Source organism: Leuresthes tenuis, unplaced genomic scaffold (genome assembly GCF_036924035.1).
Source record: "Leuresthes tenuis unplaced genomic scaffold, fLeuTen1.0.hap1 SCAF_4, whole genome shotgun sequence".
NCBI classification, from domain to species: Eukaryota; Metazoa; Chordata; class Actinopteri; order Atheriniformes; family Atherinopsidae; genus Leuresthes; species Leuresthes tenuis.
In genome coordinates, this window is record NW_027325358.1 from 18,251,211 (window position 1) to 18,269,211 (window position 18,001).

The following is an 18,001-nucleotide window of genomic DNA, read 5'->3' on the forward strand; positions in this document are numbered from 1 at the left end:
CTGCATGGGCTCAGAGACACTTCCAGAGATGATTGCTTCCTAACACAGTTCACTGTGCCATGCACAAACGCAGGTTAAAGCTCAGTCATGCAAAGAAGAAGCCATATGTGAACGTGGTCCAGAAACGCTGCTGTGAGGCAAAGGGAAAAACTGTTCTGTGATGAGATGAATCAAAATTTAGACCTTTTTTTTGGGAAATCATTAACGCCAAAACTTCTGGATTAAAGCAGAGAGGCACCCTTTGGTTAATTATCATTGCTCAGTTCAAAAGCTTGCATCATGATGTGGGGGTTCAAAAGAGCTCATGATACTTTAAATAGTTGCTTTTAGAGCAACGCATATTTCCATCTCGGTGACATATGTTTCAGGGACAACCTTTTATATTTCAGCAAGGCAATGAAAGGCAACCTTTCACCAACTGAAAACATTTGGCAAATCAGGAAATGCAAAACAAACAAAACCCAGGACTGTTGAGCAGCTGGAATCCTATATCACACAATAACGGGACAACGATTCTCCCCTAAAGATCCAACAGCTGGTCTCCTCAGTTCACAGATTGTCCTTTAAAGCAGAGGGGATGCTGCACGGTGGTAAACACTGGCCACATCCCAACTTTCTTAAGACATGTTGCTGCTATCAAATTCAAGATGAGCTACCGTTTTCAACAAAATAGTAAAATGTCCTACTTTCAACATTCCATATGTTTTGTGCGTTCTACTGTGAATAGAGCATTGGTTTGAGATGCTGCAACTCATTGCTCTCTTATTTACGTTTTACACAGTTTCACAACTTTTTGGAATCGGGATAGAACACAGTTTCATCTGTAGTGCAGTATGGTGAAGTAAAATGGACAAACCTTAGTGTATTAAAAAGCTAGTGGTGACCAGACCTTTATGGCCAGTGATGAGCAGGTGCTGGTAACCGATAGGCTGCTGGAGGGAAATGAGAAGGTGACTTTACCTTAAACCTAAACGACAGCTTGTGTCTTACCCAGCAACCTTGTTCTGAAGCTCCTGTTGCTGCAGGTCGGCAGTGTGACTGCTTTTGAGTGTGTTATACTCACACCTTTATGGTGAACGCACTGAAATAGTGCAGTTCGGGGTCTGAGCCAAGTGACTTGGCACATTCTCATTTAACAGCGCCGGTTCAACATTGGCCAAATCAGTAGCTGGCTTGAAAAATTATGCAGAGTTCCTTTTGTCTTAAGGGGAATAAAATGTATGTTTTTTTTATTCAATAATTCAATAATGACTTGATAGTCACTACTAAATGTAGCTGTGGCTTTCCTTTTAGATATGTTTTATGTTAAAGTTCATATCCATTTACAGACTTTTCTTCTGAGTAACTACAGAAAGAAAATTGTTGCTGAAAAGAAACAGCAACACCAAAATCAAAGAGACGACTAATTCAGACATGCTATAAATTTTAATAGACATATTGATATTTTTGAAGAGAAACAAAGTTATCCCTAGTTTTATTTACAATACAGGCATAAAAAATGGTCACATACAGTACAATGGTAAAAACAACACAGAGAACTTAAATAATTATTTTATTTGTGTAACTACTTAAATAATGAAAATGGTTATTCTATTCACACCACGCCATCTCAGCAGCTACAATGCAACTTTCACATTAAGTGCTAAAAAAAAAATAGGATTTTTCATTTTACAGCATGAATTCCGTTTTGATGTAGTAAAACCAGGTAGAGTTCATCTATTTCAGCAAACACCAACGAAGCAGGAGATGAACGACAAACACATAACTTATGGATGCTGAACTTCAATTTACCAATGATACGTGAAACTTGCTTCCTGAAGTGAATGTAGGAGAGAAAATATTTGCCTTCCAAACTTTTAAGCAGGCTCTGTCGAGGCTCCTTTGGGGGTGGATTTAAAATGGAAAACAAGATGAGCTATTTGTTAATAGAATACGGGTGTGCATGCATGTGCGTTGTCTGTATGAACCTCAGTCTGGCACCTGAAAACACAGACACACACCAATGTGGTTTAAAGACAATCCCAGCATGTGTTTAACTGTTTTCTGACTGCGTATAGGAGTCAGATGCTCATTAGAGGGTTCAGTCTTGGCATTTTTCTCCTCAGGTTAATCTGAAATCTGCTCCCCATGGATAAGATCTGCCTCTGACTGTGAGCCGTTTCTACAGTGACTTTGAGGCCCCGACCGGATCTTTGATCATCTCACAATAAAGACACACTTTTGACAGTAGTAATACAACCATATGTCAGGGGGGGAAAGAGTTTAGATGGACTCAGCCAACTGCTCTGAATTACACTATGCAGGCACAGACCTGCATCGCTTTTACACCGACAGAAAAAAGAAGTAAAAAGAAGAAAGAAATCCTCACGTGTATTTCATAAAAGCTGCAATATGTATAAGTACGACATGAAATGACATGAGCTGACAAGCTTAGTGTAAAACTGCCTTCTATAAACATCATATTCTCCCATATATTATTACGCTTAAAAAAATAAACCCTCCTCTATGATAACAATAGTAATGCTATAGCTTTTTTTGCAATGCTAAGTAGTACTTAGGTAAGCTCTATTGGAAATATACATCACCGCGCTCTGTCTTCCCTTTGTAGTTTTGAGTTCAGGTTTCAGTTTCAGTGTGTAAAACAATGAAAACAGTTTGTTAGACCCCACCTGTGTGTGATGTGGTATGAGTGTGCGTGTGTGAGTGTTTCTGTGTGAACTACATCTTTGAATTCATTTTGAATAATAAAATGAATGACACAAAAATGAATACAGTGCATGAAAGCCAAAATTTCCATTCAGGTTGTATGAAATTGGATTTGACTTTGTTTCTCACTCAGTTTCTCCTACTTCTGTGTATCTAACCGTCCTCTGTTGAAGATGACCCACTCTCTACTCTGACAGCAAGTAAGTTTACGGCTTTAGTTTTTGTGACTAAATACAACATGACAGATGAGACAACACAGTCTTCCTTTTAGTGCTTTTAGAATGATACAGCACAAAGCACTGCAGGCTCTATGTGATCCGTGATTCTTGTTTCTTTAAAGTCTGTGACTGTAGACATATATTTTGCTGGATTTTTAATGGATCATAAGCACATATTAGCTCCTGCGCCATGCCACTCCTTATAGTTTTGATGAGCTCCTGAACAATCCACTGTCTCCACTGAGATGCCTCAAACTCCATTTTTTGGGGGGAGGGGGTCAACAGAAAAGATCCAGAGTCTTGGGTTCCTGTGGAGTTGCTGTTCCTGTGCAGCCAGCCGTGGGCAGGTGTGGAAATGTCTTAGTGGAGCTTCCATAACTTGGTCATGCTTGTCAATCAACTCACTGCTGTCTGCAGGCCTCTGAAATGTGAACACGGCTTGGATGCCAGGCCTGGTGCTCAAGAGCAAATAGCTTATATGTGAGAAAAGAGTTTGGTCTGGTGATGCGGATCCAAACAGTCTGATGGGGATCCCGTACATATTTGGGTGTAGGTGTGTGTGTGCATGCCTGTGTGGGGGTGAGGGAAATTAAGAGGCCACGTTAACGGCACCTCTTTAAGAGTCTGCTGGTGGTGATAGGTAGATTTGTGTCAACGTGAGGATGCAGTGGGTAGCAGCCCCCCTCTGCGCACCCCTATACGATGTAGCTGGTTAGGTCTAAGAGATACGAGGTCATGTCAATGATGTGGTCCAGTATGCCGTCTTTCTCCTGGTCGTTGGGCATACCCCGCTCACTCTTCTCACACTGAGCGCCAGAGTAGCCGCTCTTACAGAGGCACTTGTTAGGCTCTATACACACTCCTCCGTTGCGGCAGGCTGGTTCACATTTAGCTAGGAAGACAGAGTGGTGAAACACAAGAAGGTAAGTTCAATTCACAAAACACCAAACAGGTCTTTAATGATTTATTAGAAAACGTGGGACATTTCAGAACCTCTTTACACATCTGGAGTCATTTTGAATGAGACTCAAATGATACTGACCAATTCGACAGAGGGGTCCCTCCCAGCCTGGGCTGCAGCAGCACTTGCCAGTAGGAGTGCAGTATCCGTTCTTGCAGTGTCTGGAACAAGCTGTCATCAGCAGCTCTGGTGGCTCCACCTGACGCTGGCACTCCTTGGGGGCATAAGGCCTGCAACAGTTGTTAAGAAGAACGAGCGAAAGTCAGCATGTGGGAAATACAAGAGCCACATGGCATGGTAAGGAATCTTAGGGGGCAGAACTAGGCTCTCATTTGATATTATCAATGAATGTCTTCATTTGAACATGTCACTCAGCAATTCCCAGCACAAGTGAGTGTAACCCCCAATACCGGTATATTACTGAAAATATCTAGCTGTGAATGAATTAAAAAAAAGGGAACTTTGACTCCATGCTCATGAGTATTTCCAAAAATAATGACTTATATACAGACGTCTTACTGATTTCATCTGTAATCGCTGGTGGTCATGGCAGCTGTTTTGTACAGTAACGGTGTAGCTGGAGATGTTGTACTGTTTATGTCATTAATCTTTTAGAATAGAAAATCAAATATATCATTCATTGTAATTTGTCAAGGGGCTGCACACTGGTGTGGTGCTCAGCACTAACATCTCACAGCAAAAAGGGTTCTGCTTGCATGTCCTGCCCAAGCCAGTGTGACCTCGAACCGGGAACAATATCCACAATGGTCATGACTCAGCCAATCAGTCACAAGACATCTCGTAGATAAACTTCTGAGATAAAAAAATTAGGACGCCCATCCCTGCATATTTTGAATGTTACCGTGCTTATTTGAATCAGCTGTGTTGGAGCAGGGTAACATCTAAAACATGCAAGGCAGAAGGCTCCAAGGCCTGGTAATTTGAACCACTGCTGTAGGAAATACATTCCGATTCAACTCTTAACACTTAATTTCAACGTATTTTGAGTGCTGCATTTGTTTCCTGTTATGATGGTACGACCAAAGCGCCAACAAAAATCTGCAGTGCTATGTTGTGTCCATGATCGATGATTCTGTTGTACAATCTAGCACTTAAAAAGATGCACATAGATGTAGACTTTACATATATCTAGTTCAAATTGTTTCCCTGTCATATTCTAATATTCAATTAACTGTACAGCTGCCACAGCAACCAAGTCAAGGTGAGGTATTTTAATTGTTTGTATTATTTTAATTCTCTCCACGTGGGGAACAAAACAGTGTATTGGGTCAACACAAGGCTTCCACAAATATCAAACACGATTTGGAAAATGCACACAAACACAAACAGCTCCACACCATATGTGTCAAGTATGAACACCAAAGAGACATATTGTGATCATTCCATATTCAGACAAACATTCAGACACACGCACATTGGCAAATGGGAGGAAACTGATGTATTTCATATCACGCTCTACAAGTCTGGAATTAATACAGCAAGTGAGTAATCAAGTTCAAATGTGAAGCGTCTGTCAGTTCCTCTACACGCACACATACACCCATCAACGTGTGCGTTTGTGAAAGAGTGAGAGACAGAGGAAGAAAAATCAGTACAATAAGTAAACATTTTCTGTTGTACTGAGGCAAACACTGTAGGGCGACGCTAACACGTGCGCACGTATAGATACGTAGGCTGAATAACGGCACTCCTGTGGACCGATGCTGTTAAGAGAGCTGAGGAGCATTAGGAGTGAGGTCAATGTGAGTGTGTTTGTGTGTAATGTTTAGGCCATGAGAGAACAGGCCTCATCAATCATGGCCGAAGAGCAAATGGTCCTTCAACTGTAGAAGCCAAACCTAAATGCAATTCAGGACCAGTGTTGGAACTTTTTTTCCCAAGAGCCACTGGGCCTGGCGACCATTTTATAGTCTCACTTTCATTTGTTACGGCCTATTTTTTTGTGCGCTGTTGGCCTTGTTATGAGAAAGTAAAAGTTAAATCTTTCAACACCAAAGTTTAACACCCACAGACAACAAACACACACACACACACATCCTCTCTTACTCTATCAGCTCTCTTGTTACACCTACAAAGTAGTTTTGGGCAACTCAGATTCATCTTGGGTGCAAGCACCAACTGCATTGTGGCCACCTACAACAGATGAGTTCTAAAACACTGTGAATTACATCCATCTAAGCACATGCCATATGTGTAGAACCATATGCATTTTGGTGAAAAGAGCGCAAAATTTCAACATGACCATTTACCTCCCAGTGTGGAAAACTGCGCTCCAAAGGACACGGTGACTAAGGCAGTGACAATAATGTGACCGTACGCGTGTTAAAGTGGCTTTAAATCTGAAGGATGCAAGGTAGTGGGGGTTGATTCCCATGCTCCCATCAGCACCCAACTCCAGACTCCATCCCTGCTAGCTTTTGTTGTTGCAGGCTGCATGTAGTTAAAAAAAGAGCGAAAGAAGGAAGAAAACAGAAAGAGAAGGAAAGAGAGAAAGAGTAAGAGTCCCTGGAGAATTGGGGGGTCTGTAGCTAACACTGTTAATAGCAGGCAAGGGTCAGCAGCGCTACTAAACAGTCTGTACGACTGCCAGGGTGGCTGTGAAAACAGCACCTGCTGGTAGCGCCACTTGACAAAGGCAGCTGGGTCAACAGCCACTGTGGGAATTTATCAACTTTGGAAAGGGTGATGTATGTGAGAGAGTGAGGGAGTGGGAGAAGGCGACGGTGCTCGCTCATGACTTAGATACATGGACAGAGAAAGATGATGAGATCAAATGGTTTCATTGGAATTAGAATAGCGTATAATGTTCAGGACCGGCTGCACAGCTGATAAGACAAAGAAAAAAAGGAAGACAAACGCAGATGAGGACGATTATACTGCTTCAAAGGCCCTCCCTCTTCCCTTACGTCAACTAAATATTCACACGTTCAAACACTGTCATCCATACAAGTCTCCTGTGACAGAGTAGAGTGGATTCTCATGCTCAAATGTCTTCCTGATCTGTTAGGTTATAATATTTGTCAGTGTGTACGTGTGTTTAGCTTGTTAGCCTGCAATGCTAGTTTGATTGACATGAGGTATATGTGAGAAAAGGGCTGTCGAGAGGTGTACATTGTGCACCCTAACAATGGCATAATCAAACGGCCCAGTGTGGTCTCCTTTGCTGTTTTGTCATCTAACTCCATTGTTTGGGGGCTCCTTTTGTAGCTTCATTCCTTGTTTTAATTGTGCAAGAAATTTACTGTGCATTGTAGGAGCCAGGGCTATTCAGTGGGACTGGCAAGCAGCTTTGTCAGGGGGAGGACCACAGCAGAGATCTAGGAAGATTTAGGAGGGATAGGAAAATAAAGAAAAGCTTTTTTTTTTTTCCGGCAATGTGCTGGGAGCTAGTGCAACACACGCTCACACGGGCCCACAGATGTGAATGTGCGCGTGTACCCACCACCCACAAGGTTTATATCCGTACACACAACACACAGAGAAGCACAAATACAGATAAAAATATCCACAAACAAGCACCCGCGGTCTGCTTTCCAAGCTCATCCAGTGATTTGTGACTTCCATGGGTTATGCCGTTCATAAAGGCGGTCCCAGGACCCTACTTGAATTTAACTGTCTTTTTAAATTTTCTGCTCACTGAAATTCAATCAGTGCAGCCAGCAGCTGACAAAATGTAAACGTGTGAAAAGTCCCTCTTAATATTGCTTCGCCTTGTTCTCAAAGCAAGGGGCAGCGCCCAGTAGAAAAGGGAAATTGCATTTTACACCAGAAAGCATCGGGAGGTCTTGGTCTGTGCTTTATATAAGGCCCAAGGATCGACTGTAAGAGCAAGGCAGATTCCATCTGACTGTGAGGCGACATGGACCTTTTTATAATTTTTCCTGTGTTAGTATGATCTCTTATATAACACAAGGTATTTTCCTAGCAAAACTACAGTACTGTCACAGTATAAATAATAAAGTCATGCTGACTTAGTGGCTAAACTTGCCAGTGAATACCTGCCTCCTATACAATGTATTCACATAGTAAGGCACAGTCAAAACGCACTTTCAATCAGGTTGAGGACTACAGCTTTGCTCCGTTACTCTCTAATTTAGTCTACTACAGGAAGTAAAATTGATGAGCAAGAAAGCTATGAACTCACTAGTGGGACAAAAACAGCCCTGTGCTTGCATGTCTTCACTGACTCCCTGTGAGATTTCATACTGATTCAGAAGTCTCAGTCTGTCACACAGGAGAGGCAGGCTTTTGCTGTAAGAGCCCCAAATGTTTTTAATTCTCTGCCAACTGAGCACAGTGTCTACTGTTTAAATTTATGTTTAATAAGTTTAAAATTTGAGAGTGTCACACTCGTTGTCTGACCCTATCCCATCAAACAACTGCCTCTGGATTTGTTTCTTTACCCTTTTTTGTAACTCACCTTGTTTAAAACAGTACGAACATTTTTATAAATTCATATTGAGCATCGTACTTCTCAGTTAGAAACGACATAAGCAAAGAATTTAACTCTTGAAATTGTGTTTTAGTATGGCTGGTGTTCCTCCTCTGAAGCACTTTGATGCAACAAAACACTTTAATGCAAGGATGTCTGTTCTTAACCTTTTGATATAGTTCAGTGAATCTAAGCACTAATGGGCACTTATTAATAATTAAGAGATATCACTCGATCTTATGATCACCATATAAAGATTATATAATTCAAAATGTTTTTATCTCATTGCTCTACTTCAAATAAGCCCCCCCCCCACCCTGCATTCTGTCTCTCGCTCAAAATACGCCCTCAATCACACCACACACGTTCAGCATGTTTCAAAATGCATGGTGGCCTATTTATTATTGAAGGGGCACTCCAACTGACAAACAAATACCTAGAAATGAAGTAATCTGGCCAGGACATGTTTACACAAACACTTCTGAGCGATTTTATGGCAGATCTTTCCCTGTTAGCCTTTACCACGCTCCCTAACAGTTCCTCTTTCGCCCATTCTATGTTCCCAAACACACAACTGATCAAAACACACCACTAGATGCTATACTAGACCACAGAAACCGCGATACTCTAAAACAAACCTCTGCATGACAAAAGCTTTAGGGTCCAGATGTCCTTGCAGTGCGGAAGAGAAAAGAGGGGAGGACCACCAGACTTGATAACGTGCGGAGGTCAGACACGTTAGCTACCCCATTTACGCCCCCTGTCAAACACTCTACATCGTCCTTGTAATAAGATCCTAATAACGAAGCCAGAGTGTATTAAGAGTCAGGACTCCAACACCGCAGGGTCCACACAGACTAAACACGTCCAGTTGATGGTGGAAAGAATTGTTCTGTGGGAGAAATGCGTCAAGCGGCCATGCCAGAAAACATAAATACAAAGCAAGCCACCAGGGCCCCTTTGAAACATCTGTGGTATAATTAATTGTGCTAATGCCTGGGTGGCACTGGCGTCACCCAGGAATAATCAGCTACGGATATGTTTCTTTTGTGATTCTGAGGCATGCAAATTCTCTTTCTGAGAGTCTGCTTCTCTTTTTTTGATCCGTCTCTTGCGATCAAATCCGACATTGTGTATTCCATGCATCTAAACCTGGCACATTCAGTGATTTGCGCACCGAGGCCCAACCCTACAGGATCCGCTCATGCCTTTCTACAAAAATGGAGACAATAAGAGAACGATCAGAGAGGGTTTAGCTTGACACTTCATACGAAGCTGGTTTATATAACAAAGAGTGTTTATGTTTGAAGAGAATTTTCTTCGCTTCAAACATATCAGAAACAACTTCTTATGCACCCCTCCTGCATTGGGAGAGAGACAAACACTTTTCACATGCAGTTCACGGATCCCTCGTTATCAGAATCATTTCTAATATGAGAATGCATGTGGTAAGGATTATGATCTAGTGACACGTGCACTTATTTGAATTATGAACTTGCACTCTGGCATATTCTCCTCACGTTCCAGTCATTTAACATCAACTACTTGAGTATTAGACTGCACATACAGAGAGTGGATTTCATCACCCACACTTAAGGAGATGTGTGTGTGTGCTGAAGTCTACTTGAACTTCATCCACTTGATGATGAATAAAATGTGCCTCACATTATGTGTATAGACTTGTGCAAGTGTTTCTACGTAGGCTTATAAGAAGAGAAGGTTTCTCTGCTTGGCACCAGGTGAACACATGTCTTTTTTTTTCTTGAACTAAGCGAAATTAAACACATTGTCAAATGTTCTGCAAATAACCAGCAAGCAAGAGAAGACGAGTTGCACGCGGCCAACTAATTGGAGTTGCTACTAGCAATTCTTTATAATAACATTTTGTAATGTTATCCTCAAATTATTTCTCAGCATTTGTTTTGGCCGAGGCAGGTGGTCATGTGACAACTTGTTGAAGGGCATTAAAGTTCTAGTCACAGCAATGTGTGTCAGCAGTGAAGACTTGAGAGGGAAAGTGAGTGTGAAAATAGGTCTCTGTTGCTGAATGTGATTAACTATGATCCGTGGTTTCATGCGAGTCAGTTGCAGAAAAGAGTGCCAGATCTTAAATGATATACCACAAAACCAAGACAGCATGAAATCCGGAGGGTTGGGAGGCTAGTTTGCTGCTCTGTAACAGGAAGTTCTGAGGCGTCGCTTTCTCTCTGAACAAAGAGTCAGCGACATGAACCACAATTTGCAAAAGAATCTCTTGAACGTACCTTTTAGGATCTACCAGCTTGTAGAGTTTCCCGCTGTGTGACTGCGCGATGCTTTTACTGCTTGCTATTATATAGACTTCACCTGCAAAGGACGAACAGTCATACAGAAATGTGTGGTCAGCATCATTTGAATTGAATACTATTTAATTCAATAAGTAATTGAATTAAAAGAAATTAGAAATGACTAGACAAGCAGACAAGTGGATGAAAGGAGAGGATATGAGGGGATGAAAAGAATGAATGCAGCTGAAAGCTTCTGCAATGCTGCACTTGCCATGGGACTTCATCTGCCTGTTCCTCATGACTGGATAACAGGCAGATAATTTAATGAGGAACAAGCCTGCAAGAAAATTCCATAAGGAGACCAATTGTAAACATATGTCGGTGAGGCCCCCTCTTTGGGACATACAATTCTTGCACTGCTTGCAAATCATGATCAAATGCAGGAATCTTTAAATACCTCATCAAATAATAACTCCAAGACCTGGCAATAACTGTGATCAAACATTTCTAATGGCTGTATGAGTGATAAACATCATGTGCTCATTTTAATAAGAAACACCAGAGCTGACAGCGTATGGTGGAGGTCCAACTGGTAAAAACGTTGTGAATCATATCAATCCTTTCACCTCAGCTTACCCTAAATGCCTTTCCTTAAAGCTGTAGTTCCCCAGATAAATTGCAATCAATTCAACTATCAGTGCCGAGCACTGCCTCGTAGCTAGTTTACTACTATAAGTGCATCTTTTGTGGATCAGTGCTATACGATGGAAATAAAAATTAAACTAGAACCTATGCACCGTTTAATAAACTGTTGGGAATGCGGGACAGACCTCACATCCGTCCCAGATTAGTGTTAGTTTTGGAATTTGATAGGCCCTGATTATTAATTACAACCCCACCCCCCAAGATTTTCAAAGATAATGTTATAGCTCACCCTCTGTCACAGTAAAACTTTGCTCTCATACCCGTCATTTGAAATATTCCAACGTTTAAGGGTCCATATAGTGAAGCGCTTTAATAGCTTCAGGAAATAACGCTTACAAATGTTGATAAAGGATGAAATGGAACAAGGCAAGTGAGAGAATGCACAAAAAAGCTAAATTGGGTTTCTTACTAACTGCATACTAACCTAGTTCATCCTCTCCAAAGCCCAAGATGTGTCCATCAAGGATGGAGCTGCAGAAACCAGCTGTGCCCAGACTTAGAGATTTCTCCTGCCACTGTTCACCACTTGCTGATGGTGAAAACGCAGACTTCTGAAGGATCCGCAGGTTACTAAAGGTAAACAGACACACAGAGTAGGTCATTATGGTAACTGTCAACTAAACAGTATGATTCTATGTAGGTCGTACCGTAATGAACGTTTCACACAACATGGTGACTTTTTTGCACAAACAAATCATTGGGAAAGTGACAAATACAATATAATTGAACCGTAGCAGTACCACCCAAGTAACAGTTGATATCTGGAAACAAGGACAACTTCTACTTCTCATAATATGGTTCAATGACCCATCTTCCTTTTCCACTCCATGGCCCACATGGTGTTATTTAAGACCTCAGTTTTTAGTTTCAAAATAAACACCATGCCGGAGCCTTTAGTTAGCCACAACAATACGCTCCCAAATTGTAATGAGACACAGAATTTACCGACCACACATTGTTTCAAACACAGTGCCAACTCCTGATAGTGCGCCCCCGCACTATTTACTTCCTTTGCTTACTCAAGCGTCAGTGTTTGACATCAGCAAAGTAGGATGAATTACAAACCAAAGAAAAGTGTGAACAGCACAGGGCAGGATGTCTAATCTCCATTTACACTCAATGGGCCATGCTGTAGTGGTGACAGTAACACAAAACTTATTTTCCCCCACGTGGATGGAACTCTGTGTTTACAGTGGCATGTGTCCAGGCAAGGAACAAATTTTTCACTATGAGAAGATAAGGAAGAGCCATGTTGTGCGCAATAAGTCATAAATCAACTGTACATCATGCCAAGAGGATGAAGCCAATGGAATTTTTGGTCCTCCGAGATAATGTATGCAGAAACACTATTGAGATTTCACAACACCTTAGATTTAGGTTATCCCACAAAACAATCAATTAGTCATTCTTTATTTGCACTTACCCATTCCTGTCACCAAACACATAACTGCCATAGAGTCTCCTAGACTGGCAGCCCCTGTAGATGAAGCCCCCCACAGGTGGTGCTCCTCCACTGGACTGAAGGTCATACACAGAGGGCTCATTTTCTAGAAAGGGACAAGGAAGCGGAGGTCTTGCTTTAGGTGCCGCTGACTGTCATTCATCTCGAACACTATCGCTGTCAGCATGACCAGTGAAATGTTCAAGGGTTAAGACAGTCCATTCCATCTCAGCCAACATGTATTGAAGGGAATTTGCGTGTAATCTACAGTTTTACTGAAGCGTTTATCGTGATTTATTCGTGTAATAAGTGTTTTTGTCTGTTTTGGAATAAAAACATAAACAACGTTAACTCCATTTTCATCATGTTGAGCAATATGGCACATTATCTGGATTACAGTTGTACTGGCAAAGGCTAATATCAATGGAACTTGACTACACCTAAAATTTATGAACCAACATGTGGTGCGCTCATTTCCAACTGCAATCACTTTAGAGTTTGTGTAACAGAGGTAGTCAAGGGCGAGAAATTGTTTTGGAATGAGAGGTCGTGGTTGAAAATATCTGTCAATGCGTCAAAGATCACCTTCCTGGTGTAACATGGAACTAATAGCAGCTATTGACTTTTTGTGAAACGTAGTAAGTTGAGCACAGCAAAAGAACACTGCTGTTATTGATTATTTTCTCAATATGAGAAGAACTAGACTCTCTCAGCTGTGCTTTCAACAGCACTAACCCATCATCTAGACAGTTACTGTTGTTGACAGCTCTAAATCTTACGTGTGGACACAATCTCACATTCCCTTGGAAAATCTACACTCCACAAGGGGAGAATATTTCTGGATCGCATCATTTTTACATTTAACCTTCACTGTCTCGGCACTCAACCTGGTGTGTTTCTAAATTTGTTGCCAAAACACTGTGTTCTTTCAAAATGAAAGACATTAATAAAAACAGATGTCATTTTCAGAGGAATAAATATGAAAGGCTATCCAAGAGGTTAATGTCTTTTCATTTCGTACTCACGATGTAATGCCGTCAAACAAAACTCAGTCAGACCTTGTGCTAATTTATTGTTATCATGGGCTATATTAACATTGCAAAACAATGAACTCTCTCCAAACAGAAAAAAGGTAAATATTATGGCCACTTCCTTTTAAAAATCTCATGGAAATAATGACTCACCGTAATCCTTCCCCTTAGTAATTTCCAATATTCTTCCTGCCGATGTGTTTTTGCCACTGGCATCTGTACAGAGGATAACAAGACTCCCATTGTCTGTCTGAAGTCGATCCACTGCACACCTACAGAACACAGGAAGCCAGGAATTAATGTAAAAGAAGCAAGAAATGACTTTACACCAACCCACTACAAGACAGCATTTCTGAAACTCTTTTTCAAAAACACCAACAGTAAAAGCACATATGGTTTGTGTACAAGTGTAAAAATTGCAGTCAGTTGTAGTAGCCTCAGCTTAACTCTTCCTTAGGATCAATAAACACTCTGCTAAGTTACTTTGTGCGATGCCGTTCAAAATGTTCACTCAGATATCTTACTGACCTGCCTGGGTCATGTAATCCATGGGCAAAAATTTCAGGCGGTTGATTAGTGCTGTTGAAGTAGGGATTGTTCCGGGGTATGGAGTAGGGTGACGCGCACGAGTCCGTGTCCACGTCCACCCGTAGGACGGACCCTGTAAAATCACTGCATTCAAAAAAAAAAAAAAAAAAAAAAAAAACTATTGTAGAAGCTACGACAGGATTTAATCTTTGGTTAAGCAACAGTATCCAATCTTGACATTTAACCTCACCTGAGTCCGTCCATTTCCTCCATATCGTCAAGAGTGATCATGCCATCTCCCAGAATGATGTGCAACAGACCGTCGGGGCTGAACAGAAGTTGACCCCCGAGGTGTTTCCTGTGGAGCTCTGCCACTTCCATAAGCACACGGACTGTCCTGGTGTCTACCTGGTTTGGATTTTTCCTGAGGAAATCATCAATTGTTTTTATTATCACTGTGGAGCAAAAGGCACTTTATGGCTACTGCACAAAAAAAAGAAAAACATAACAATCTACAACATTTCTAAAGTCAAATGCTTTAGTACAGTCCCATATAAAGTACGGTCTTCCCACAGTTGGCCTGAAACTGTATTCTGTTCAGAAACGCAGCACGATGTTTTAGAATATGAGGACACAGCTCTTTAAATGAGGACACGCTCATTATGGTCTCCAGATACTTTAAAGAATAATTGCACTGGTTGGTGAAATTGCACTAAACCATGGATAAGAAATGCTGACAAACCAAACTAAATCAAACATCAAATAAGTTTAAATACTTTGTTGTCTGGAGATATTTAGTCTAAATCTAATGTAATGCCTCATCAGGGCAAAGATGGTGGGTGGAGATGTAACACAGGCTTTAAAGAGTTGCACAATTTCTTGTGAAAAATTCAAATTTGGATTCACAGTATCAGCAGCAAATATGTAATGATGTGTTATTTTGGGGAGTCTCGAAATTTTTAAAAAGCAGCTCGCTAGAGATTAAAAAATGTTAAAAAAAATCTCCGAAACTATCATGCAATACGTTTGACTGTCAGTTCTCTGTTGGATCCTCTAATTAAAGACTATGCTGCAGTCACTGAGACTGCATGCCAAGACTATAATTGAGATTAGCTCATTAAGAAAAAACATACTACTGTGATTATGTAAATTGAAATGTTAACACTTTAAAACACCTGCGTGAGAAAACATTGTTTTCTTAAACATAGGCCATATGAGAGGAGTCACCGACACGGGAAAAGTCAAAGCACTGCTATTATCTTAAGAGTGTTGCAAATACTCAGCTAACCGAGTCTTACATTAGTTTGCTTCAAGGTCCGACCCACATTCTAAATCCCCATAAGACAAAAATTCTTGTTTTATTTCTTTCTCTCACTGCACCACAAAGACAATTACTGCGTATGCCCCTGAAGTCTTTGTTGCCATGGTTGCTGGTGAGAATCAGGGTTCGTGGGGCAGAATTGTCAGTGATTAATACATGGATCCAAGGTTCTGTGTTCACAAAGTTTCGGTTTTTCTCCCAGCAACAAAGTAATAAATTAAAGTATGAATCAAAAATCTGATTTTCACCAGATTTTACTCATCACTGCTGATGACCAGTAACAGAACTGAAAATCTGCTTTGTGCTGTGTTCACATACTGAAGATTTTTAGTTAAATATAAGAAAGATTTACGTGTCCAGCTTATATCAGTCAAAAACTGATAACGAGTGACTGTGAGGCAGCTGAGCTTTTGGTTTTCTGTCAAGCAGCGGCGAACATTTAAAGGTAGATTTGGCACACACTTTTCTCATTACCTTGAAACGGTGTATTCAACCACACGGAGAATGTGGTCGTGTGGTCCAATGGCCCAGCGCTCTTGGTTGGTGGTGTAGGAGACATAGAGCTTGCCATTCTTCTTGTAATTGGGGTGGAATGCCAGGCTTAGTAGGCCCCTTTCATCTCCACCCTGCAGTCAGATGAGAAACACAAAAGATCCAGGAGTTAATCATGTCCCTGCTTGGCTTCTGCTCAGCTGTGTGAGGCTAGAATCACCCCCCTTGGTCATCTTCACCATCACTAACATGCAGCCTCTGCACACCCATCACCCCCTACCTTATTTTATTCTTCAACTTCTTTAATCCCCTTTCATATTTGTCTGTCACATTCCCTTTGACAGCCCTGCCACCTCAGTCCCTCTTTTCGTCCCCTCTGTTGTTTCTCACCTTCACCAGCCTTCTTGAATCTACCATCACAAGCCATTATAAAACATTTGACTCTGAGTAGAGCTGCACCTTCTCTAAAAAAAAAAAAACCCCAGCATTGCACAGCCTTTCCTGCGGCCTGGTTATGTGCGCTTGTCCTCAGGGTCGAGGGGCCCTGTGACGCCCAGACCTACCCGGTGGCCTCCATTGTGTGATGATTTGTGTGTGTGTAATCTTTGGGGGATATACGTGAATGCTACGCTGAGTGGTTGAAAGAATTTATTAGCTCACTCACAGTTCATAGAGAGCACAAAAGTGCAGAGTGCTTCAGTCCCTGCTTTTTGCTCCCTGTCCCCTCATCTTATCCTGATTAAATCCAAGCAAATTTCAAGGCTTGGATGAAAAGGGGGGTTGTTGGGAAGGTTGGGGGCAGATGGGGGGGGGCAGGATAGAGTCGAGTTAAAGGAGAAAAAAAAAAAAAAGAAAACCTAAACAAGGAGTGAGCTGCCAACTCCCACTGTCTTGGCAACATGTTTAGAAAACATCTAAATTGCTTGTGTAATATGTAAACCTTTGTCTCACCCCGGAGGCAGCTACATCAGTTGTCACTACCCTGGTGGTCTACCCATCATAGTTAGTTGTAATAATCAGCTATAGCATTTCATTCCCCAGGCAAGGCAAGCCAGGTCAACCCTTTTCTATGTTGTATTCTCCCTCACTATTTCTTCTTGACAAAAGAATGAACAGAATCCTAAGCTTAGGTGTGAGGAATGTTGACACAGTGGTCCCTGTGTGAGCGCGTCCCTTCAAAACAGCTCGATTCTTGTACCTCCACGAGTGATTTCATTTATTATTTTTTCTGCCATTGAGTAACACACAGGTACTGGTACAGCTGACTGAGCTTGGAGATATTCCCCATCACAACAATAAATAAAAAGCAAGTTTTTGGACAGCCTCTAAGCAGGTGTAGTCTCTGTCACAGGGCAAGAAACACATTAAAACAAACTGGTGTGCTGGATCTCCTTGTTCTCTTTGGACTACTTTAGGCTCTGCTCAAACACGGCAGTGACACAAGCCACATGTGAACAAAAAAAGGGAAGCACTGTACATACCAGTGAGCAACAACAGAAACAAGGGGCCTTGGGATGCTCCATCAGTACCAATATGTAGTAAAGTACTCATAAAGTTGACAATGAAAGCCACACCCCGAAGACAAAGCACCTGCAAAAATGTATGAATACTACTAAATATCAGATGAATTAAGTCAAATGACAACGTGGTATGTGGGAGTTGATGCAGCACAATGCACTACTGGAGGTTAGTTAGAGCCCCTTCAGCCAAAGAATGTCAAAAGGTTTTTATCTTGGTTGGAGAAAATTGGAAACTCACCTTGAAATGCTGGATCCTGAAATGGAAATGGATATGCAGTGACCTACATCTCCAAAATAAACGTCCGATAGGGAGTGGGCCAAAGAGGCCAAAGGCAGACCACCAGGATACAAAGTGGCT

General features: G+C 41.5%; 1 protein-coding gene across 1 annotated transcript in view; it reads right to left on the reverse strand.

The window, feature by feature from the left end:
- Positions 1–1,406: 1,406 nt before the first annotated feature.
- The window catches only part of hhip (hedgehog interacting protein), a 33,024-nt gene continuing 16,429 nt past the window's right edge, over positions 1,407–18,001 (reverse strand). Inside the window, exons 5-13 of the mRNA XM_072384904.1 lie at positions 16,106–16,257; positions 14,561–14,734; positions 14,311–14,454; positions 13,936–14,054; positions 12,734–12,857; positions 11,735–11,880; positions 10,603–10,684; positions 3,967–4,115; positions 1,407–3,816 (exon numbers count right to left, since the gene is read on the reverse strand). Coding sequence (XP_072241005.1) covers positions 3,620–3,816; positions 3,967–4,115; positions 10,603–10,684; positions 11,735–11,880; positions 12,734–12,857; positions 13,936–14,054; positions 14,311–14,454; positions 14,561–14,734; positions 16,106–16,257 — 1,287 coding nt within the window. The 3' untranslated portion in view covers positions 1,407–3,619. The remainder of the gene's footprint in view (positions 3,817–3,966; positions 4,116–10,602; positions 10,685–11,734; positions 11,881–12,733; positions 12,858–13,935; positions 14,055–14,310; positions 14,455–14,560; positions 14,735–16,105; positions 16,258–18,001) is intronic.